Below are 24,938 nucleotides of genomic sequence, written 5' to 3'. Positions count from 1 at the left end.
TAGCTGGTTTGGGGAAAGTTTGCAATTCAGCTATTGCTACCAACAAATTGTACACAGGTCACAACCCCAAGGCTGACCGTGACTATTAAAGGAACACTATAGAGTCAAGAATATAAATATTTATTCCGAACACTACAGTTTTTAGTTTACAGTACTAAAGCCCCGTGTATTGGATGACACCGGTCATCGGGTAATAAATTGACTGCATAAATGACACGTAATAGATATATGTATAAATAGTAGGAGGACTGCTGGTTCTTTATACCTTTCCTTGGGGGTTTGTCCACCTTTCTCCCCTAATTATATAATTACAATGCTATCAAACTGTAGACTAATTCAGAACATTGTGTCTATTTTTAATACTCTGTATACTATTTTGGTTTCCCTTGTGATATTGTACAAAAAATATATTTTCTTTCGGATAAAGGGTGCAAAGAAAAAAAATTTATTGGAAAATTCAGGCAAAAATAGCAGATAATGGGCTATAAGTGAGTAAGAGAATTTTTCCAGATCAGCTATTTTTGCCTAAAAAGCAGAATATACTACAATTAATAACAGTTTTGTGAATGTGCAAAACTCATTAGTGCATTATAAACCGACCCCATTTATTACAATACTAGAAATTGGAAAACTGATTATAAAGGTAGTTACTAAAAAAAAAAAAAAAAAAAAAAACAACTCAAGGCACAGATCAGAGTTGGATCTTTTTAAATTATTCTCATGGATGAAAAAAATAATAAATTATATTATCAGATTAACAATTATGCCACAGAATCAAATTTTCTACTTTTTTTCATACAATTTAGCTATTTCTCCCTAAAATTAAAAATATATAAAAAAAAAAATACATGAATAAAAATGTTTAATAATAAACTAATTGCAGCTGTTAATATGGTCTTAATATAGAAAATTCAGTTTTAAGTTTAGCACAAATCACAATTTAGTGAATAACCCCTTTGTTTGCGGCAGGGGGGAGGGGATTTCCAGGCAACTGGAAGAGCATTAAAGAGCTGGAGCAGAGGGGGGGAGTGAATACTTGCCAGAACAGCCGAACCTGGAATGTGGACTCTAAGGTGCACAGAGTCGACGGAGGAAGAGGAGGGGGTACAGGCTGGCACTGCAGAACAGCGTAGGAGGGAGAAAAGCTTGGATCCTGGAACAGCCTATCAGGATTGGTCCGCTGTCATCCAGGTGATGCGTGAGGTTTGCGGCTGCGCAGTGCGCGTGCTGCAAGGAGGGGAGGGGGGGTTCCAGTTCCTTGGAACAGCGGCCCTGTAGTGTTTGCGGGGGGAGGGTGGCCGCCGTCCTGGAAGCGTCGCTCCGCGCTGGGACTGGCTCTTTCGCAGCCATTTTCTGTCCAACCAAACAGCCGATTCGAGCAGGGAGCCAACCAGGGCCGCACTGGAGGTTTGTGCCTGGCTTCGGCCAATGATCGCTAACCGATTCCTCCCCATAACTCGAATGAAAGGTCCGGAGCCCACAGTACGAGCGCCGCCCGCCTCCCAGCGCGGAGATCCCGGGACAGCCGGCTCCCTCCCCCCCTGACCCGGCTCCCAGGGCAGCTCCCGCCGGGGGAATCCCGGCTCAGGCGGGGACAGGGTGACCGGCATGGCGAGCACGGGAGGCCGGAGATCCGGCTCGGCCTAGCTGGGGGGTCTCTCTCCCCTATCACTGCCTACACGGCCTGGGGGGGTCTGCCAGGATACACAGGGCTGGGGGGAGGGGGGGAGAGCTGTGTGTATATTCATACAGTGCTTCATGGGGGTCTGTATATAGAGATATGGGAGGAGAGGGGGGGGGGGGGCTGTATATAAAGATATGGGAGAGGGAGGGGGGGCTGTATATAAAGATATGGGAGAGGGAGGGGGGGCTGTATATAAAGATATGAGAGAGGGAGGGGGGGGCTGTATGTAGAGATGAGGGGGGCTCTGTATGTAGAGATGAGGGAGGGGGGGGGCTTTGTATGTAGAGATGAGGGAGGGGGGGGGGGCTTTGTATGTAGAGATATGGGAGAGGGGGGGGGCTCTGTATGTAGAGATATGGGAGGGGGGGTCTGTATGTAGAGATATGGGAGGGGGGGTCTGTATGTAGAGATATGGGAGGGGGGGTCTGTATGTAGAGATATGGGAGGGGGGGTCTGTATGTAGAGATATGGGAGGGGGGGGTCTGTATGTAGAGATATGGGAGGGGGGGGTCTGTATGTAGAGATATGGGAGAGGGAGGGGGGGGGTCTGTATATAGAGATATGGGATAGAGGGGGGTGTCTGTCTGTATATAGATATGGAGAGGGTGTCTGTCTGTATATAGATATGGATGGAGGGAGGGGGGGTTCTGTCTGTATATAGATATGGATGGAGGGGGGGGTGTGTGTGTGTATATATATATATATATATATATGTGTGTGTGTGTGTGTGTGTATATGGATGGAGGGGGTCTGTCTGTATATAGATATGGATGGAGGGGGGGTGTGTGTGTGTATATATATGTGTGTGTGTGTGTGTGTGTATATGGATGGAGGGGGTCTGTCTGTATATAGATATGGAGGGGGGGGGTCTGTGTGTGTGTGTATATATATATATATGTGTGTGTGTGTGTATATATATATATGTGTGTGTGTGTGTGTGTATGGATGGAGGGGGTCTGTCTGTATATAGATATGGATGGAGGGGGTCTGTCTGTATATAGATATGGATGGAGGGGGTCTGTCTGTATATAGATATGGATGGAGGGGGTCTGTCTGTATATAGATATGGATGGAGGGGGTCTGTCTGTATATAGATATGGATGGAGGGGGTCTGTCTGTATATAGATATGGATGGAGGGGGTCTGTCTGTATATAGATATGGATGGAGGGGGTCTGTCTGTATATAGATATGGATGGAGGGGGTCTGTCTGTATATAGATATGGATGGAGGGGGTCTGTCTGTATATAGATATGGATGGAGGGGGTCTGTCTGTATATAGATATGGATGGGTGGGGGGGGTCTGTCTGTATATAGATATGGATGGATGGGTTGGGGGGGGTCTGTCTGTATATAGATATGGATGGATGGGTGGGGGGGGTCTGTCTGTATATAGATATGGATGGATGGGTGGGGGGGGGTCTGTCTGTATATAGATATGGATGGATGGGTGGGGGGGGTCTGCCTGTATATAGATATGGATGGATGGGTGGGGGGGGTCTCTATTTTTATAGATTGCTCTATGTATATACACAAAGAGCTGGCTTGGGAACGCTGTATACAGTGCTTGATGGGGAGGCTTGATTGGGGGTTAACTGTCAGGGTATAGCTGGTTTGGGGGTGTCTTTATAGCTGGATTGGTGGGATGTCTATCTGTACACAGAGCGCTTGATATGAGTACTGCTTGTATATACAGAACTGGGTTGGATGTAATGTTACACATATGATGTGGGATTGCTGGTAATTTTCACTCCTGGAGGGGGAGGGGGAGAGAAATACGTTTGTTTAGAATATTAACCAGTCTTTAGGCAGTCTGAGGATCATGCGGAATGTAGTTAGTGTGGGGTGCCAGGATTATATATCTATCTATCTATCATAAAGCTATTACCTTGTTAATGTCGCTGATGTCTCTGTAAATAATCACACATCTTACTGCGTACAGTGGGTAGTACTTGCTATTCCTTATTGTTTCCTCTTTAGAAATGTGTGGGTTAAAGCCCTGGAATACAAAGATCATTTGCCTCAATATTTTGTGTGGGTTTTCTTTGCGCGCACACTGCCCTGCAGTATATGTTAGCGGCATACACCATGCAGCTCCAGTAGCAAAGCTTGCCCAGGCCTGAATCCCATCCCCCTAGCCCTGGAGCAGCATTCTTCCTGCCATCTGCTGTCTAAACTGCAGCTTTTGTGTATCGAGGGAATGGTTCTACTAGCAAAACAATATTGCATTTTGAAACATGGTTAGATATTCTGTATAACATGCTCTTACTAATAAACTGGTTCCCTGATTTAATCTGTAACTGAAACTTGTGTAAAATATATATATTGCACACATACACACAATATTAAGTGGTAATGAACGCATCTATTTTTTTGTGATTAACTACTGAAGCATAGACTTGTGTAACTATAACATTTTATACACTGCAATTGCATGTATTGGGCAACAGTAAGGAAAATAAAATAATGGGACATTAAAATGTTTTTAAGGAACACTAAGGGGTTAGGAACACAAACGAGTATTCTGAACGCTCTAGTTTTCCTATCCCTAGTTATAAATGCCCCTACCTCCCCTTTCTGCCGTAAAAGTAATGATATTGTGATTTATTTATTTTGTCTTGATCAAACCTGCGCTGCTCACCTCTTCACCTCCGTGGTCAAATGCAATACTGCTAATGCAGGAGCATTCTGGACATGACGCGCAATGCTTTCCATTGGATTCTGCGTCACGTGACTTAGTTTTACTCTGAAAGTGCATCAGTAGCGCCACTAGTTGCAGTCGGTATCACAGCCACTAGAGGTGGATTTAACCCGGCAGTGTATACATTACACTTTAAAAAAACAAAAGCATTATTTTACATTGCAGGGTTAAAAGGACAGGGCCACTGCACCCATGCCACGCCATTGATATGTAAAGGTCTGGGTGACTTTAGTCTCCCTGTAACATTTCTCTGAGCTCCTGTTTGGCACAGTAACTTTAAATCAACCAATCTTCCTTAGATTACCAGTTACAGATGTTCAGTTCACACATGGACAATAATGCAAGTTTTGATGTACAACTTCAATATTCCCTATGGACGTTGTAGCATAGTTCTAATTTTACTATAGGGCACAAGGCATGTATCTAAACCAAGGTCCTCCAAACTCTGTCCCTCCAGATGTTGCTGAGCTATAGCTCTCATGTTTCTTGGAGTGAAATAGATAGCCAGAGAATCATGTGAGTTGTAATTCAGCAACATCTGGAGGGACCTGGCCTAAACTAACAAACACAAAATAGTTTCATGACCGTGGGAGATGAAACACATGTGGCCTTATACTGTCTATCTAGATAACCACATTACCTACGTATTTGAGTAATAACTGTGTAAAACTGTTTGTTCTAAGCACACACACTGACTTGTAAAGTGCAATCCTATTGTGGAGCACAGTACAAATGACACTTAGAGCAGGCAAACCTGGTCGGTATACTAGCTTTAACACAGGTTAATAATGACTCTCCTTTTCATTTACACTAACTTTCCACATTGAATTTAATGTGTGTACCTGGAGTGTCAAATAGAGGGTTTGGTAAAATGTTGATACCCAAGTGTTGTACAAGTGCAATTAGCTTGATTCTCTATACTATAGGTATCAAAACAAATTTAGCTTACAGGAACACTGTAGTGCCAAGAATACAAACCTGTTTTTCTGACACTTTAGTGTTAAACCCACTATTTTATCGCCCCCCCCCCCCCCCCCTCCCCTCCCCGTGAGAGCAGTGAAAAGGTGTTTAGTCATCTTTTCTCCCACGGAGCACTGTTCTTGCTGCAGCTGGCCCTGCCTTGCTCTGCCTCCATGTCCAAGATCAAAGTTGTTGATCTTAGCCAATCTAATGCTGTCCCATGGAGCATTAGGAGGCTATTGCGCAGCAAAAAGCTGTGCTGAGCCGATCAATGCATTTCTAGGAGGAGATGCTGAATCACATCTATGGGGAACGTTCAGCGTCTCCACGTAGTGACACAGGATACATGAAGCATTGCTAGTGACCATCTGAGTGACTGCCACTAGAGGTGTTACTAGGCAGTAATTTAAACACTGCCTTTCCCCATGCTTGTGTTCCTGACACTTTAGTGTTCCTTTAATTCGGCTAAAGTTTTTTTGGTGCCTAATCCTCTAATGCTAGCAAAGGAAAATATCATGGGAGTTTAAATCCCAAAGCTGCAGGAGATGTTTCGTTTTTGGAGACTTTTCTTTCACCTCTACTCCAGTGTATGAGGCTATAGATTTCCAATGGTTCCAAAAGGATAGCGTCCCCCAAGATAGTGTGACTTTTGTTCACCTGTGCTGTAATTAAATGTAATACTCCACTAATAAAACACCATGGGAACCATGTGCACTTAAAAATGTGTATGAATTGGGGCTTGAGGAATCAAAGGTTAGACATTTTTCAGGTGTACTGCCAAAATGCACTTTCTTTTTTTTTTTTAAATTCTTTATTTTTGCATACAATGGGTAAGGCAAGAATTAGACAATTCGAAGGCTTGCGCAGAAGCCAAAGTACAAAAGAACAGTAATGTGAACGTAATAATGCAAATATGCCCATAACACAAGCCCCCTTGTAAATGCTATACAGCTTGCCCCCCATCGAGGATTTTGTGTTTTTTATATGGCATCAGTATTTAAATTCCTCACTCTTGCCTGCATTTGTCAAAACAGAAACAATATGACCGTGTGGCCTGCGCAGAAGCCTGAGCGTAAAAGAGCATTCTTAACCAGAAGCAATCTTAATCGATATCTGTCTACAAGACACGCCTATCCCTAAATTCCATTCCACCCGCCTCCCATCGGGGATTCGGTATCATTCTAATATGTTTTGGTTTAAGTCCCCGGTGTTCGATTCGACAGGAGGCACAAGTACATAAAGCTACGTGTCAGGTGGGTAATAGCTAATGGTGGTGATTCAAGAAGCGAACTGATAGCAAATGCACAACCACCCCTGGCTTCCCCGTTTAAGTCATCTAAGTCATCTGGCTCTCTATGAAGGTTGTTTATAAGTCTCAGGCAATTCTAATTCGTCCCCTAAGGGGGTTAATAGGAAAGGGAACCGGATAATACCAGGTCTCCACCTTCCCTTATCACACCGATCGCACCTGAGGAGATGTTGGTAAGGCAGGCAAAATAAGGAATAAGATAGAATTAGACCTATGTTATAAAGAGAGACCCACCCCCATCGTTCGAGAACCGAGAAGTAAGGGTGGTCGAAGAAGAAGGAGAAAAGGAAAAAGTCCAGATAGAGAGAAGAGAGAAGAGAGAAATAAGGCGAGGCGCCGGAACCGGGACGCGGCAAGAGCGGGACGACCAGCCTGGGCCAGCGCGGGACGGAAAAAAAAAAAAAAAAAAAAAAAAAAAAAAAAACCCCAGGGCCCCCCATACCCCATCATACTGATGTGTATGGTCCGTCTACGTAGATCCTGCTAAACTATTATCCCAGGGCTCCCAAAGTTTTATGAATTTCTCCGTCGTCCCCTTCACTCGTGCTGTCAGATCATCCATCAGTCGGCAGTCTCGAATCCTAGATATCACTCCCGAAATCTCCGGCCCTGCAGGAGAGAGCCAAGCTGTGGCAATAGTTCGTCTAGCCCCAAGGGTTATTTTGTGGACAAGAGTCTGCTCCCTTTTGGTCCATCCGTCAATGGATCTGTTCAGTAGGTATACCCACGGGTCTAATAGTAGGGGCTTGTTAAAGGTCTGCGTCAATAGGCCTTCAACTGCCTTCCAGAAGCTGCGTAGTTTCGGGCATTCCCACCACATGTGGAGATACGTACCCCTGGTACCACATCCCCTCCAGCAATCATCCGTATCCAGTTTACGCATCTTATAGAGTTTGACAGGAGTGGTATACCAGCGGAACATGGTCTTCCATGTTTGTTCTTGGAGGGTGACGCAAACGGATGAACTTTTGTTAGCTTCCCATATTTCCTGCCAATCCACTCCTTCCAAAACTTCTCCCAGATCCGCCTCCCACTGGGCAGCGTAGGCCAAACGGCCCCATTCTTTGTTCTCCGTGCTAAGGTGGGCGTACAAGTGTGTTATCATACCCTTGGGGACGGTTCCAGCTCGGCATAATTTCTCATAGAATGTCAACCCTGCTTGCGCAGCTCCCTTTATGTGGGGCTTTCTAGCAAAGTCCCGAATCTGAAGATAGCGAAAAAAGTCCGTTGGTGTTAAGTGGGATTCTCGCTGAAGGTCTGCAAATTGGACTATCTGCCCGTTATGGTAAAGTTGATGAATCCGCTGCAACCCTAATCTTTCCAGATTCTGAAATTCTCTAGGAGCCATTCCCGGCGGAAATTCCCTATTCCGGAGTATCGGGGTTAAGGGGGAGGGGGATGATGCCAGTCCGTATTTGCGACCGTTCTCGTCCCAAATGCGGAGTGAATTTTGAATGGACGGGCAAAGTGCCCGTATCCGAGGCCTATGGTCCTTCGGGACCCACATGGTAAAATGGGGGACGTCCCACCCCGTTATCTCGGATTCTATCTCCACCCACCGCCTCCCTTCCGGCGAAGAGTGCCACATCGCTACCTGTGTCAACTGGGCAGCTAAATAGTAGAAATATAGGTTCGGTAGGCCCAATCCCCCTCTATCCTTACGTCTGTATAGGACCTGTCTAGATATCCTATGTCTCCTATTCTGCCATATGAACTCACCTATTGATCTTTGTAACGGAGTCAATTGGGTTTTTGTAACTCGAATAGGTAAAGCCTGGAATAAAAACAGAATACGTGGGAGGACGTTCATTTTAACCGAGTTGATCCGTCCGATCCAGGAGATTGGCTTGTCCGTCCACTTCTCTAAATCTCCAGTCAATGTTCGAAGCATGGGGTCATAATTAGCGGAGTATAGGCGTAGTGGGTCAGCCGTAAGTTGAATGCCCAAGTACTTTAAGGCCTCCCTTTCCACTCGAAGTCCATAGGTCTCTCGGATGCGATGTACGTCGGTATCTGGCATGTGAATCGGCATTGCACTGGTCTTTTCCATGTTTGCTTTATAACCCGATGTCGCGCCATACTCTCTTATGACCTCTTGTATAGCAGCCATAGAATCCAAGGGGTTGGTGATGGTAAGGAGGACATCGTCGGCGTACGCCGATACAGTGAATTCCCTATTTCCCACCCGCACACCCCTTATGTTCGGATGTTGCCTTATAGCTTGGAGTAGTGGTTCCAGTGCTAGCACGAAAAGAAGGGGGGAGAGTGGGCAACCCTGTCTGGTTCCGTTATATAGCCGAAATGGCGTCATAGGGGCTCCTGTAATCTGTACTTGTGCCCGTACGTCGTGGTACATAGCCTTCGTGGTTGTTATGTATTCGTCCGGGAACCCCAGATGTTTCAGCACCGTGAACAAAAATTGCCACCTCACCCTATCGAAAGCCTTTTCTGCGTCGATAGCTACCACTAACGTCGGCATTTTTGAGGTAGCTTGCTTCCAGATCAGGTCGATGTTCCTCCGAGTATTTTCAAATAGCTGTCTGTCCTGAATGAAACCCACTTGGTCGGCGTGGACCAGAGAGGTCAGCAACGGATTCAGTCTTTCTGCTTGTATTTTCGCTAAGATCTTAAGATCATGGTTGATCAGTGAGATAGGTCTGTAATGTTCAGGTGCAAGGGGGTCCTTGTCTGGTTTGGGTATCAAAACGATAGTAGCGAGGGCCATGGTCGGATCCAGCTGATCCCCCTGCCTGAGAGCGGCAAAGAGCCTGGTCAGTGGAGGCGCTAGTTCTTCCTTAAAAATTTTATAATAGGAGCCATCGAAGCCATCTGGTCCCGGTGCCTTGTTGCCTTTCAAGTCGGAAATGGCTTTATAAACTTCCTCCTCGGTGATATCAGCAGCAAGAACACTCACTGTTTCCCTCTTGAGTTTAGTCATCCCGAGCTTATCGAGATATTCGAGTATGGTCCTTTCTTCAGTTTCATCATATGTCTGTTTATCTGGAGTATGGTTGTATAATTGCTTATAAAAGTTCTCAAAAACCCGAGCAATCTCGTCGGGCCTTGTTCTGGTCGTGCCATCTGGGTGTCTTATTGCTGTTATGTGCGTACGATCCTGTTTGGGACGCAGAGTCCTGGCTAGGAGTGAATCCATTTTATTGGATTTTTCGTAAAAGGTCCGCCTCGACCACACCATGGAGCGTGCCGCATCATCTAGCAGTAAAGTCCTAATATCCCTCCTAACCGCCTCCAATCGCTCGTAAGTCTCTGTGTCAGGGGCCGTTTGGTGTTTTAGTTCAAGGGTCCTCAGCCGTCCCAGCAATGTTTCCAATCTAGAATGTTTCTGTTTCTTTCGTCTGGTAGCCAACTTGATGAGAGATCCCCTGATCACAGCCTTATGTGCTGCCCAGATCGTGCTCACATGTACGTCCGGGGTATCGTTTGCTTCAAAATATTCCAGTATTTCCTGCCGGATCTGCTCCCTCAAAGCGGGGTCTTGTAATAAGGACGCGTTTAACTTCCAGTTCCATGGAGAGGCCACGCAGAGGTTGCCCAAGGAAATGGTCAAATCTGCGTGGTCCGACCATGAAATATCACCGATTCTCGAGTCGAGTATCCTGGGCATTCCCACTACATTAGTTAAGAAGAGATCGATCCTAGAATACGTGCCATGCGGCGCTGAGTAGTACGTGTATTCTGTGTCTCCCGGGTGGTGAGCGCGCCAAACATCAACCAAACCAGTGTCCATCAAAAACCGGTTGAGCAGTCGGTCTTGGCCCCCTCTGCCGTGGGATCTCGGGGTTCCGTCCCGCGTGCTCCTGTCCACGGCCGGGCACGGAGTCGCATTGAAATCCCCTCCAACATAAATCATACCGTAGGGCAATGCCGCTATCTTCTCTTGGATAGTCTTCCAGTAGGCCGGATCTGGCTGGTTCGGGGCATATAAATTAATGAGATGAATTGTATGCGAGTGCAAGACGCCCGAGACTATGATATACCGACCCTCCGGGTCTGCTTCTTGGACCACTTTCCTAAAAGGGCAGCTGTTTCTGACAAGAATGGCCACGCCGTTGCGTTTGCGAAACGATCTAGCTTCATAGGATCCTTTGAAGACATGGTCCTTCAGACCAAACTTGGCCTGCTTAGGTAGGTGTGTTTCCTGTATAAATGCTATATCTGTGTGTAGCCTCTTTAGTTCCCTGAATAAGAGTCGACGCTTCCTAGGAGCGTTGAGGCCCTTAACGTTCAATGTAGTGATTTTAAGTGCCATCATGTATCAGGCCATCCCCGCTGCCGGGCACCTGGACCTTCCGAATCACGCGACCCCGCCGAGATCCCCCCGCACCCCCCGCCCCCCAGCTCCGCGCCTCTTGAAGAGAGAACAAGGAAAGAGAAGAAGAAAAGAAGGAAAGAAAAAGAAGAAGAACCAAGACATCCAAATCTAGTCGGATGCAGAGAAGCACTGGTCTCACTAGTAGCCAGTGTGTTGTGGGTAGCGTGTTCCCTCATCTCCCACCACGATCAACGCGATAAGGGAGCAAGGATCCCTGAGCTCCCGCTCCCTCGCGCCCCCTAGAATCTGTATAGACCTAGATAGGACCCCATCCGGTTAGAGGTCTAGGAAAATCGGCAGATCCACCACTGGGGGCCCTTGACTCGCCACCGTTCCACCCCCCGTAAGTGGGGCCTAGGAAGCTGAATCTGTCCGCCACCCGTCCAGGACCCTAGCTATGTCCGGTCGGGTCAGCCCTTGACTGCGAGCCCTGGAGATAGATCCTAAAACCATCCCCAATCCTGTAGTATCCATAGCCTAACAACATGTACAGGAATTACACCGCAAGTAATACTTAAAATTGAAAACAGAATACCCAGTTGAAATAAAAACACAAAACAGAGATATACACATAGGCCAGACAATGGGGACAGATAATATAGCGGAAGAACATTGGTGAATCGGAGGAATCAACCGCACAACGCGATCTACAAATGAAAGAAGTACCACTGCCATGCGGGGGGGGGGAACAGGGCACTCAGCGTCGAGATCATCCCATGGGCGGTCACAACCCCCAAAGGAGAAACCCAGCAGTGCGGAGGATTGAAAAATAAAAAATAAAAATGGGGGCAAGGCGCCCACCCCCCCCCACACGCCAGAGGCACCACTAGGGTTCATGTCAACATTATTAATATTGGCCGAGTCTAGCCCGATTACCAGAAAGCAGTAAAAGGATATGCATCAGTAATTTACAAAAACTGTAATTTGAAGGGATTTTATGACGTCCCCCAGACTCTATAATTACTCGAAGTCTAGAACACCATACAACGTAAGGCAATGACAGAAACCATATACAAAAGTTAGTTCTAGTCCTCTTGATGTCTATCTACAGATTTCCTCATCCTACTCATATCAGTACCCCTGTATGGTTTTTTTTTTTTTTTTTTTTTTTTTTTTTAATTTTATGTTGAGTTTTACTGTTTTATTTTTATTATTTTTTATTTTTTCGTTTTCTTACGCTGATTAACTATTAAACATAAAGACTTTGAGCGGTTTGCAATAGTGGAGATAAACTTGTAGGTGTGAAGCCCCCCTGGTTAGTCCCTTTTTAACTTATGTCTTCTATTTTTATTATTTTTCCCCTTTTCTTTTTTTTTTTTTTTTTTTTTTTTTTTTTTTTTTTGTGGGATTTTCAAGTCATTATATATATATGCATTTTTTTTTTTTTTTTTTTTTTTTTTATTAACCACTACTGTTTTCATGTCCTCTATGTTTCCAGAAGCATGTACGACTATGTTGGAGGAGAAGTGTACATGAACACTGTTCTGAAGCATACATACATTGAATCCAATGGGCGGTAGAGGGGGGGAGGAAAGGAGGAGAGGGGGGGGAGGAAAGGGGGGGAGGGGGGGGAGGGTAAGAGGGGGGGAGGAGAGAGGGGGGGAGGAGAGAGGGGGGGAGGAGAGAGGGGGGGGAGGAGAGAGGGGGGGGAGGAGAGAGGGGGGGGAGGAGAGAGGGGGGGGAGAAGAGAGGGGGGGGAGGAAAGAGGGGGGGGAGGAAAGAGGGGGGGGGAGGAAAGAGGGGGGGGAAGGAAGAGGGGGGGGAGGCGAGTGCAAAGGGGGAGATACAGTGAATACATCACATAGGCGATTTAGCAACACATTGGCATGACGTTCACACTACTCATAGCCGGTACAGCACCAGTCTGGTGGTGCATTATATAGGGACAGTCAGGGCTGTAGCAAGTTGCAAGGTAGACTTGTGCCTACGTTCCAGCACACTAAGTCCGCTGTAGAAAATCGAGCCTTGGGAAGCACCCTGCCCCAATCCCACCCAAACCAAGTGTGGGGCTCCCGGGTGGCCAAACACCCTCCGTTCCTTGACAGAAGTGGTGATTAAAAAACTAAGAACGAACATTCAACTGGGGGTAATAAGTAGTCGTAAGAAGGAATCCAGCAGGTTAATAGGGATAATTAAAAACAGAAGGGGTGTAAGGGAAGCACTTCGGATCCGGACCCATCCAGAGCTTCAAACGCTCTGCAAGGACCCCAGCCCCACTTCCCGCTCCCCGACCCAACTGGGAGGTGACAACCACCCCGGCCCATGTAGACCCTCCCCGAGGCCCCCACCCCAAGTGGGATGCAGAAAAGACATCCCTCCGGGGCCGGTCCCAAAAGGCTGGGGTCCACCGAGTACGGTGTGAGAAACATACAATACCCTCCGGTCGTCAGCGGTGGCCCTTGGCTCCAGCAGCACTCCAGTCGTTCGGCAGCTGAGGGAGATCATCAAAGTACAGGGATACATCAGGGAGCACTGGGGGCGGTTGCACTCCAAGGTTCCGCAGGAAACGTTGAGGGTCGCCACCCGGTGACAAAACGTGTGCCCGGTCTCCCCGGAACACCAGCAGCTTAAAAGGGAAGCCCCAGGCATACTTCAGGCCTGCTCCTCTCAAGGCCTCCGTGATCGGCCGCCACTCCCTCCGGCGTTGCAGCGTAGATGGTGCCAGGTCCTGGTAGAGGGAGATAGCTGCCCCATCGTGCCGGATGGGCCCATCACGGCTTGCTTTCATAAGGGCCTCCTTAGTGCCAAAGTATAGGAAGCGCACGATGACGTCCCTCGGGGTGTTAGTGTCAGCCCTCTGAGCTCGCAGGGCTCTGTGCACCCGCTCGATGTGCCACTGCTCTTCAGGGAGGCCAGGGAGGAGAGGCCGGAGGAGGGAAAGCAGGATCTCCCGGAGATTTTCGTCCCTCACTTCAGGGAGCCCCCTAAGGCGGAGGTTGTTCCTCCGGGATCTGTTTGCCATGTCCTCCAGTGCCAGGTCAGTTTCGACCATATGGGCTGCCATCCGGTTCACCCTGTCGACTACATCGTTGTGGGCACGTGCGGTGGTATCCATGCGGTCCTCCAGGGCTGCAGTGCGCTCTCCCAAGGCCCCTATGTCCGCCTGAAGCACGGCCGTCGACTTGGCTATTTCGCCAGCCAGGAAAGCCCTGACTTCAGCCAGTTTGGCCAGGACTGTATCCTGCTCAATAGTCGATGCTTCAGTGTCGGCCCGAGTCGGGGTGCGCGGGGATCCTCCGTCGCCATCTTGGCTTCCCGTCCGACCATGCCGCTGCATGGCGAAGTGGTCGAGGACGGAGCCCCCGGAGTCCGCGTTTTTTTTCCCTTTTTTCGTGGGGATCTTCCTCTCCATGTTGGGGGACCCTTTGTGGGGTAATTTAAGGTCGATTTAGGTCGCTTTTGTGGGCTTAAGGGCGCAGTGGGTGCGGAGCTCTAATGAAGCACGTCTAGGCTCATCGACGGTTCGGCCACGCCCCCAAAATGCACTTTCTGACCATTCATTGTAAATGGGGAGAGGATTCTCTTCTAGTTCTGAATAAAGGCAAAATAATAGCACTGCAATAAAGTGAGCAACAATAAGCTTCAAAATAGTCTAGAAGAGTTGGGATGCCAAGGATTAGCTATCTGTGATGCCCTTCCTAGTATTTAATGCTTCTATATCTATTTAGTGTTCTAAAACCTTGGTAACAGGGTTCTGATCGTTTGAGCTGTATTTATAATACATACTACCCAAATTCCCCTCTCCAGACACAAGCAGTGATGGTTTTATGGTTATTGAATCAATCCCATGGCTGCTGGAATTTGACAAGTTTTGGCGCACCTCTGCCTTTTGTTAACACAAAGCCTGACAATCTTAATTAAATACTCAGAAGTGACAGCTGCTTTGTGTAACACCCCACTCAAAAAGAATATACATGCATATCACCTGGCTTTGGTACCAGACTTGACACAGGTTTTCCTGCTGTTATTGATCATATGACAGACCAGTTCTGCCACCTAGGCTGTGGAGGATTGAGATAAAGTGTAGTGCAGACATTTTGATTATCTACACTCCTATATCTGTAATGCAATTTAGGGCAAGAAAGCCTATATGTGAGTGTAACCAGGTGCTCAGCACATGGCGCAGCCTATTATCCTGGCACTCATGCAAGCTTTGAGCAATCTGCAGCCTACCGACCATACCACCACACATTTCCTCCCTTTCCTGATATAAGACCCGCTAGATAGTTGGCAGATGTGGTGTCCCCATTCTATTTCAATTACTTGAATTGGTATATCATTTAATCTGGTGTCAGGCGGGAGCCCTCAGAATTGCCTTGTGTTCAATGGGGTACAACTCTGACACTGCAAAATCTATTGAAGGAATTCTGCAAAATATTCCATGTTGTTGGGTCTTTGTGGGGGGGATAAAGAATTGCTGTCTTAGATGCACATAAAGTGGAAGAGCTGTGCTAGTTTTCTGCTTACATGTTTGCACTTCTAGCATGACTTTTTGAATAAGAGACCAGCTATTTTGAAATGGATTGCCCACATCTCTGGCGCACAAGCTTATGTATTCTGTAGAAATGCAGTTATAAACACACCTGCTGCAGTAACGCCTACATTCTCCCTTTATACTTTCCCCAAGTTAATTGCTCTGTTCACAATTGCAGTTTACCTTATAGTTAACTATATTTCCATTAGCTTCTACTTGGGATACAGAGAATACAAAAATCAAAGGATGAAAAAAAAAAAGTTAACTGCCTGGTAGAAACGTTACATGAATGCAAATGATGGCACCGGGAAGTGGTGTTATACACTAGTAAACAACCTTAGCCTTTAATCTGTTTGTTGCTATTGCATATAATACATTTTATCGTTTGTGTATTTCCTTCCTGAAAGGCAGACCTGTTCTGGCTGCACGTATGTGGTAGTAACGTGAACTGTAGCAGTTGTATGCAAAGGTGATTACACGCTCCAGTTGAGTGTATTTCATAACTAAAGCTGTAACGCACCTGCAATTTGAATTGTATTTTAAGGGTTATTTTGGAGAACTAACTGCTATGGTGTAGATTTACAATAAAAAAATAAGTTTCTATTCTTTAACATTCTCGTACATCTACATAATTTAGAAATGGTAATTTGAGGTATGATCAGTAAATCTGGAGTAGGAGGCCCTTTGTAAGTTTACTGTGTTCTAGGTGGTTTCTCACAGCTTTATTCAATAGTATAATTTCCAGAGAATGGACAATTCCTGTTATAACGGACTCCTAACCGGATCTGCCCTTCATTTCTTCCTGTCTGCTCTAGTTTTCTTTAAAACATAAGACAGTAGGGACTATTTTGTCTTATGTATTTTTCCTACGCTTGACCAGCTATGACCCGGGGAGGAGAAAAGTCTGCTCCATTTCCCGTGGTCAAAGCAATTTTCCCACAATGCTCATCTTCCTCCTGCTGCTTCATTTGGTGTTTGAAATGCCAGCAAAACTACCGGATTTCGTCCATACAGAATGAGAACAGTTTGTTCATTCATGTTATGATGAAATTCTGGACTTTCGTTTGTATCGGAATGTCGTTCTGCTGCGAGTAAATAGCTCCATAATTCACACGGTATTGGGGGTTATCTACTAAAAGGATGAAGGACCAGAATTGGTCTTTCAGCCAAATTTACTAATACTAGGTAAATATCACTTTATTATTCAGGGCCGGCGCAACCATTAGGCGAACTGGGCATTCGAGGAGGGCCTGCTGGGGGCACCCACCATGGTGTTTCCTGCTGGGCTGCTGCCCCTGTCTGGGACCGCAGCGCTGGGCAAGCGGCTCTTGAGCCGCCCACAGCGCCAGGCCGATCCTCACGGTGCCCGAATGTGGGGGCTTCGAGACGAGCCCTGTCACAGGGGGTGCCCATGAAGCTGTGCTAAGTAAGGCAGAGCAGGCAAATGCTTACCTTGATGGCAGGTGCCTGCTCTGCCAACAAATGCCAGTGACTCTCCAGAGGAGAGGAAAACAGAAAAGCCAGGCAGTGAGGGAGGCTGTTTTTGCTGCCTCTCACTCCTCCCTCGCGCGCCCTCTGTGATGCCAGAATATGACTTTAATTCCAGCCCTGGCATACTTAACGGTGGGAAAAGTGAGGAACTGCCCCAGACTGGACCCCAGGGAGGTGTGTGTGTGTGAGTGTGTCCCGATGCTAAAACAAAATCCATCTTCACCCTGCTCTGATGGGTAAATCTTGAGCCTTGCAGGTAACCAATCAGAGCGCTCTGTCAAATTGCAGGGCGTGTGAAGGCTTTATAAGCCTTTCCGTGCCCTTGCTGAGTGAAGATGGATTTTATTTTATTTTTTTAGCATCGGGATTGTATTTCATTTGTTTGCCTTTTTTTTTTTTTTTTTTTTTTTACAGTAGGTCCCCCCCCCCCCACCCTCAGCTCATAGGTGGGGGCCGAGGGAGGGCACAAGGTCCCTCGTTTAGTTTAGTGGCCCCCACTCTTGGTGCAACTAATTATTTTTGGTGCTGTTAATTATTTTTATAGGTGCCCCACTAAGGGGCACCTTTTTAAAGTAGTGGGAGTGTTTTTTACTACAGTTTAGTAAACATGACCCTTCTCACGGTATAGCTAATATTACTAATATAATACTTAGTAATATTTACTTTGTATGAGTCAATTTGGCTGAAAGACCAATTAAGGTCTTCTAGTAGATAGCTCCTTATTTCCCATGGTATTAGGGAGCGATCTACTCGCGGCAAGAATAGGATCGGAGTTTCCGATCTGAATTCGTCCTAACTTGAATGGAGAGACTGTTCTCATTTTGTTTGGACGAAATCCGGTAATTTTGCCGGCGTTCGAACGCCGAATGAAGCAGCAGCAGGAAGATGAGCATTGTGGGAAAATTGCTTTGACCTCAGGAAATGGAGCAGACTTTGCTCCTCCCCTGGGGCATAGCTGGTCAAGCGGAGGAAAAATACAGAAGACAAAATAGTCCCTTTTTATGTTTTTAAAGAAAACTAGATCAGATAGGAAGAAATGAAGAACAGATCCTGAGAGGGAGAGAAGAGGAAGTGATTGAGGAAAGGTAAGTTCGGCATGACAGTGCCACTTTAATCTTGTAACAGTCCTGATTCCATAGCTTTTACAATGATCCTCAGATGTCAGGGTTTTGCCAACAGGTTTAGCCCAGGTTTGTTGGGTAAACCCTCTAGAAATGTTAAATGCTATACTATTTGTATGCTGAATAAAGTTATTTGAATAAATGTCTTACATCTCCACATGTTGCCTCTTTGTCTTTATAGATGGACGGGGATAATTCCACAACAGATACTTCTCAGTTAGGCATTGCAGGAGACTACATTACTGGAGGCCATTATGTAATACAACCTCACGATGGTAAGTACACTTTCCAGATGAGGTATGCAGTGCTATGTAGATGTGTTACGGATTATTTTTAGACTGGCTGTGTTACAAAGCTAAGCTCATAAGTGCAAGGCATATTCAGAGGGGTATTGCTTACAAGGACTATACTATGATTTCATTTGTAACACTCTGCAGGTTCACTATGTTAAACTTAGAAATGGTGTTTGGGTTATTCACTAAACTGAATGGTAAACAGGGCCAGATTAAGAGCCCAGTGGGCCTGGTGCTGACAATTATGATGGGCCTAATTACAGAATCATATTGACCAAAAACAGTGAAACACTCCCAAGCGTCATGTATCTGATGGAGATGGTGCTGGAGAGAAAGAAAACAGCAGCTATAAGAAAACACATACCCTAGGCCAGGGGTAGGCAACCTTTTAGCAGCACTGTGCCGATATAGGATTGTGATGTCCCGTAGCGTGCCGATCCTATTTTTCTAAATTGAGGTGTGTATGCTGCCGTATTCTGCTTGTTATTTTTACTGTAATTGCTTTGTATCGTGGTATTTGTGCATATGTGAGCTATTATATTGTATATGTTCATTAGCAGTTTATGGTATCGTGTATGATACATATGAATGTGGGCTGTGTATGAGGGCTGCTTGTGGAATTGTGTGTGGATGGATATGTCACATTGTGTGTTTAGTAGTGTCTGGGGGCTGTTTGGGGTATTGCATGTGAGAGGCTGCATGTGGGGTTGTGTGCATGTGTGTGGATTGTTTGTGGTGTTGCGTTTGTGGGGATTGTGTGTATGTTTGTGTGTGGGCTGTTATTCTGCATTTCTGTGTATATCTAGCAGTGTGGGTGACTTCCCTGGGTTCCAGTGGGGACCAGGCTGGCCAGGTACAGGTCAAGGACAGGAGCTGCAACACCAGCTGCGGGCTGCTCTACTACAGTGTGGATTCCCATTCACAAGTGCTGGGAGGAAGTGATCTCAGATGTGCTGTGAAGTGATCTCTATGTGCTGCCATGCATAAATTGAGGATTGTCCTTCACCACCTCTTCGTATTAGCAGATATCTGAAGTTTTACTGGGACTCCTGATAGGCCAGAGCGTGTTTGGTTCTAGCAGCCTCGAGTGCCGTGCAAAGACACCTCGAGTGCCGTGCATGGCACTAGTGCCGTAGGTTGCCTACCCCTGCCCTAGGCTAATCTCTCACTAATTTATGTTTTCATCTTTCAAGTAAATCCATAACCCCTAACAGCAGTGTCCAGTCAAGCAGGAAGTCAATGGGCACGGTAAAAGGGTGTGCCACTGACACAAATCATGTAACCTGCCAAAAGGAGCGAACATGCCCAAAAAGAGGACATGTCTGCCCAAAGAATTAGAAGGCCAGCCTGGCATGAATGCATGTCAGGCTGCCTGCCAATCATTCAGCTGGCCAATTAAGGGCATACTATGCAGACAGCACCCTGAGCTTGGCATAAATGCATCTAATGATGCGCTCGCTCAACGCTTTCTAAGGACTGTCCCCTAGCACTCGCTGGTCCACTTGTCTCCTTACCTTCTTACTAGCAGGCAGAAGCTCCTGGTATATAGTCTGGGACAGAGAAGCTGTATGTAGTGAGTGTAGAAGAAAGGGAACATGCCACTGTGTTAGAGAGACCAAAGTCAGCATTACCTTAAAGAATCACTATAGGGCCAGGAACAAAAACATGAACTCATGACCCAATAGTGTTAACACCACCATCTACCCCCCCTGGGCCCCTCATGCCTCCATAAATAAGGCAAAATCCTACTGTATTCAAGCCTGAAGCTGTAACTCTGCATGCTGTTAGACTCAGAAAAACAAGCAGTCTGCTGACATCATTAGAAGTGGTGGCCTGATCCAATCACAGTGCTTCCCCATAGGATTGGCTGAGACTGACAAAGAGGCAAGTCAGGGGCAGAGCCAGCATGATTCAAACGCAGCCCTGGCCAATCAGCATCTCCTCATAGAGATAAATTGAATCTCTTTGAGGAATGTTCAGTGTCTGCATGCAGAGGGAGGAGATACGGAATGTTTGGATGCATTTTAGGCAGCCATGACCCAGGAAGGATCTCTAACAGCCATCTGAGGAGTGGCCAGTGAAGTTATCACTAGGCTGTAATGTAAACACTGCATTTTCTCTGAAAAGACAGTGTTTACAGCAAGGAGCCTGAAGGTAATGATTCTACTCACCAGAACAAACTCAATAAGCTGTAGTTGTTCTGGTGACTATAGTGTCCCTTTAACCATATTCATTGTCAGCCAGTTCACACAAGTTTTGTTCCCATACATCCCTCTTAAGTTTCCATACTTAAGTAAGAGTATGTGAAAAGTAGTTAGGGTTGCAACCTTTCTTGGAAAAACATACCGGCCTTGCTAATTTGCATAATTAAATATGTATGGGTGACATCACATGATGTAAATCACAAGGAGTGACATAAGAGAAAATGCTGTAAAATCACAAAAACACTACTTAGTTTGATTCTGCTATAGATGGATTCCTGTGTCCCCATGTGTCTGTGTCATAATGTCTCCCAATGTCCCTTAGTGTATGTCTCCTTGCAGCTTTTCCCCCCATCCCTTACTTCCCTGAGCTGTAGGCTGTCTCTGTAGGGTGGGAGTTGCTGTCTGGACTCTCTGTAGCAGCACCCCTGCAGATCAGTGAGTAAAGATAGGCAGGGAGGGATATGCTGGAACTTCCTATTCCTTTCTGTCTCCATACACAGCGACCCCTACTGGCCAGTGCTGGTATTGCATAGTATTCTCTTGTTTATACTGAGAAAAATACCAGCATTTGTATTGCCAGTATCACTGCAATATTGGCATCAGCCAGGCAGCTTCAAATACTGGCTGTGCCAACAGAATAAAAGCCAGGTGGAATCCCTAAGATTAGTGTGTGGGGAAATAAAAAATTTTTAAAAAATATATATATATTTTTTTTTTTAAATCAATGGGCCTATTCCATGGGCCTGGGCCTGGAGCTGCAGCTCCATCAGCCCCTATGTTAATCCGGCCCTGATGGTAAAGAATTGACAAGGGAATTGAAAAAAGCCAAGACTAAAATATACAGCGCTTGTCGATTCTTCACTTAAGTTGATAATGTTGAATGTCTACATAGGCATAAAATGACTGTGCTTTGCCTATAACTTTCTTGAATATCTAATGGTATGGTTTTAAACCGCAAGAACACCCAGTCCACATATCTTGTAATGTCCAGACTTTATTGTGCATATAACTCTTGTACTATTGTTTTAGGGGACACAGAAGACAGTTTAAATGATCCAGATGACACAAATGGATCTAAAGAGAGCTTCAGAGAACAAGATATTTATCTTCCAATTGCCAATGTGGCGAGGATAATGAAAAACGCAATCCCACAGACAGGAAAAGTAAGGACTGACTTTTAATTTTGGTTATACAGAGCAGTGACTGCTGCCCTTTCTTGTGCAGTGTGACCTGAGAACCATTCAAACCCGTCTAGCTTTCTTCATGTTTAAGCATTTAGGTGTCACTGTTCCAGGATTGTAAAGACAATCTCAGACTTTAGGTCAGCTTTGATGTTGTGCAAACTGAAATGATATACGTTTAGGCAGTTCTACTAGCAAATAGTAGGAACTGAAAAATAATTTTTGATCGAAGTGTTTGTATTTAAGCCATAGCCTCAAATATACCGCTGAATGAAAAAAGCAAAATTCATGCAAGAACACACCAGTTCTTAAAGATTATCTCCTCTATTCGTCCTGAATGTTATGTGAAATGCACAAATATAGAAACAAGATTTTGTAGTGTAGTTGGAAATCACCATGAGGCTGTCAAATTAATTATTTTTTGGTAATTTTCTTTTCTTGCATACTCATTGTCTTACAGATCGCAAAGGATGCCAAGGAATGTGTACAGGAATGTGTGAGCGAATTTATAAGCTTTATAACCTCCGAAGCTAGCGAGAGATGTCATCAGGAGAAGCGAAAGACAATCAATGGAGAAGACATCTTATTCGCTATGTCCACTTTAGGATTTGATAGCTATGTGGAGCCATTAAAATTATATCTACAGAAATTCAGAGAGGTGGGTAATGTGCCTTTTCTCTAAAAAGGAAGTGTTTACATGGAAATTCCTGCAGGGACTGACTATATACTCACAAGAACAAATACAATAAGCTGTAGTTGTTCTGGTGACTAGTGTCCCTTTAAGTGTTTCTTCCAACTATGCACTAGCCGATTTAATGCAGTTTTAGTTCATATGGAATTAATTATTGGAGCTTGAATGCACATTTTTCTGTTGAAGGCAATGAAAGGTGAAAAAGGGATCGGTGGTACAGTTACAGGAACAGATGGCCTTGGAGAGGAGCTCACAGAGGAATCATTCAGTAAGTATACATCGACTTGGAAAACATGCTAGCTGTATCAACATGGATTTAGCGCTTTTCAACCAGTGTACCTCAAACAAAATTAAAGTGTACCACAAGCACGTTAACTTCAGGGTTGCAACAAAATTAATGCAAATCTTTAAATGTGTTTTAATAAGTGCCAGAATTAAAATGTGAAACCCCATTTGGCAATAAATCAGAGTAAATGTGTCCATGTAGATACCCTTTGATTTTGCCAGTATTTAATATGAGAAGGATTTCTTTCAACCCCAATTTTGAATTGAACTATCTGCATCAAATGCACTCTAAAGTTACATGAATTCACCTTCTTATACTTGTTTTGTCTTTTAAGCAAGCCAATTACCAGCTGGCTTAATAACTGCAGACGGGCAGCAGCAAAATGTTATGGTCTATACAACATCATATCAACAGGTATGTGTCAAAGAGCAAAGCTGTGGATCATTTTTTCCTCCCTTCAATATGAATGTATAATCTAATTGCGGGTTAAAGGGTAGATATTGTTCTATATAGACTATTTTAGAAACGGTCTGGCTGATTGCATGCAGTAATAAATACAAAACATTCATCATGACTCTCCATCCGAAGTGTTTTAAACCAGAAATGGAAATATTAATACGTTCTTGGTGACTTGAAAGGCAACGAGGGATCAGCAGACAGTATTACTTCTGCAGGTCTTGGCAAAGATGTCACCATTGATGGAAGAGCTATTCCCGTATAATGTTTGACTTTGTAACTAATATAATAATTGAACAGGATTTCCCTAGTGATGTACTAAAACTATACTCAAAAAAATAAATAAATAGGCTATGTGCAGTTGACAAGCCTCCTAGCGACTAGTAGGACTTCCCATTTCCATGCTTGCCACACTGTTGTGGCAGGCTGTGTGCGCATTGTGCAGCTATTGGCTCAGGGTAGATGGAAGTACTTTTTATGTAATTTTTTTTTTTATATAAAGTAGATATGATCTTTTGTAAAACAAGTCTTGTAGGGCAGACTTAATTCACATGGAGTAACGACTAATCTAATGATCGTGATCTCTTATTGCAACCAAGTAGTTCGTTTAAATGGTTAAATGTAACAATACCACTGAATATTTATTTATATGTATGTTCTGTGTTGACAGATATCTGGTGTTCAACAAATCCAGTTCTCCTGATTTGGAAGAGAATGTAATATCTGCAAACATGAGTCAGGAAGAAAGCTATACATATTTGAATGCAATATTTTATTGCAATGCTGTTTTTTTTTTTTTTTTTTTTTTTATTTAATACATGTTTTGTGTATATTAAGTTGCTGTAATGTAGCTTCCTCAGGCATGTCACAGGGGTTAAATTCCCACATTGATATAATTTTATTTTTTCCCTCCCATGTGTTTTTATTAAATGGTTTTAAAGACCTTTGTTACGATCATTTTTGTACAAGAGTTCTTCTTCTGACTCCTGTATGCATTGTAAATTAATGGTTTATTACTGTCTGGGGTTTGTAGACAGTTTATTATTTTCATATTGAATCATGTAACTTCTTTTGTAAATCAAATGGCTTAATTTGTTGGTTTACCCTTTTTAATAAAAAAAAAATGTCCAATACTTTGTGTTTGTGCATGACTTATTCTGACTTTCTTGGTTCTATCAATGTGCTTTGCAGAAAGAGAAAATTGGTCACATGGTGTAGCCAGAAGTGTGGTGCTTAATCCAGTAGGGTTATTTACAAACTGCTAATTTTAGGACCAAATCAAAAACTGGGAAATCTCCAACCTGGAAACATTTCCAGCTGTATTTAGGCCTAAAATTTGCAATTAGTTTTCAAATTTTACACAAACTACTTCTATCCCCCTTAAGGTCACAAGCAATTGGCACTTTTTTTTTTAATGTAATTGTTCTGGTTTTATTGCACCAACACATACAGCGGTGTTTTTTGGGGGGGTGAGGAAGGGGGAGCCTGGACAACTGGAATTTTTATTTTTATTTTTTTAACAGCTACTCGCCAAAACAGAAAATGCAGAAAGTTGATGTGCATTGCAATCCATCCCTTCTGGCCAAAAAAGAACCTTGAGCATATGAAAAGGGAAGTTCTGGATTCCTCCAATTTAAAAGGGGTTCTGTGGGAAGGGGGAGGGGGATTCTGGACAAAAAGGGCTTTGAAATGATATTTGCAAATGTAAATTCTCATTTATTAAACAATTTACATAAAAATGCAAAAAACATTCCCA

The 24,938-nt window shown here is 44.8% G+C and overlaps 1 protein-coding gene across 1 annotated transcript; it reads left to right on the top strand.

The window, feature by feature from the left end:
- Window positions 1–1,291: 1,291 nt before the first annotated feature.
- On the top strand, window positions 1,292–24,315 carry NFYB (nuclear transcription factor Y subunit beta). The gene is made up of 7 exons (XM_063445187.1): window positions 1,292–1,407; window positions 18,253–18,346; window positions 21,598–21,731; window positions 22,210–22,407; window positions 22,627–22,708; window positions 23,061–23,140; window positions 23,853–24,315. The coding sequence occupies exons 2-7, from the start codon at window positions 18,253–18,255 to the stop codon at window positions 23,883–23,885; spliced, it is 621 nt and encodes a 206-aa protein (XP_063301257.1). The 5' UTR covers window positions 1,292–1,407; the 3' UTR covers window positions 23,886–24,315.
- Window positions 24,316–24,938: the final 623 nt, after the last annotated feature.

Source organism: Pelobates fuscus, chromosome 3 (genome assembly GCF_036172605.1).
Source record: "Pelobates fuscus isolate aPelFus1 chromosome 3, aPelFus1.pri, whole genome shotgun sequence".
Lineage (NCBI taxonomy): Eukaryota > Metazoa > Chordata > Amphibia > Anura > Pelobatidae > Pelobates > Pelobates fuscus.
Note: the sequence above shows the minus strand (reverse complement) of the source record. Positions and strands in the feature narration are given on the sequence as shown.

Excerpts from the sequence above, each read along its gene's own strand:
- NFYB (XM_063445187.1), top strand. The coding sequence starts at position 18,253 with ATGGACGGGGATAATTCCACAACAGATACTTCTCAGTTAGGCATTGCA. Across the intron at positions 22,709-23,060 it reads GCTCACAGAGGAATCATTCA|CAAGCCAATTACCAGCTGGC; the intron begins GTAAGTATACAT and ends TTGTCTTTTAAG. Across the intron at positions 23,141-23,852 it reads ATACAACATCATATCAACAG|ATATCTGGTGTTCAACAAAT; the intron begins GTATGTGTCAAA and ends CTGTGTTGACAG.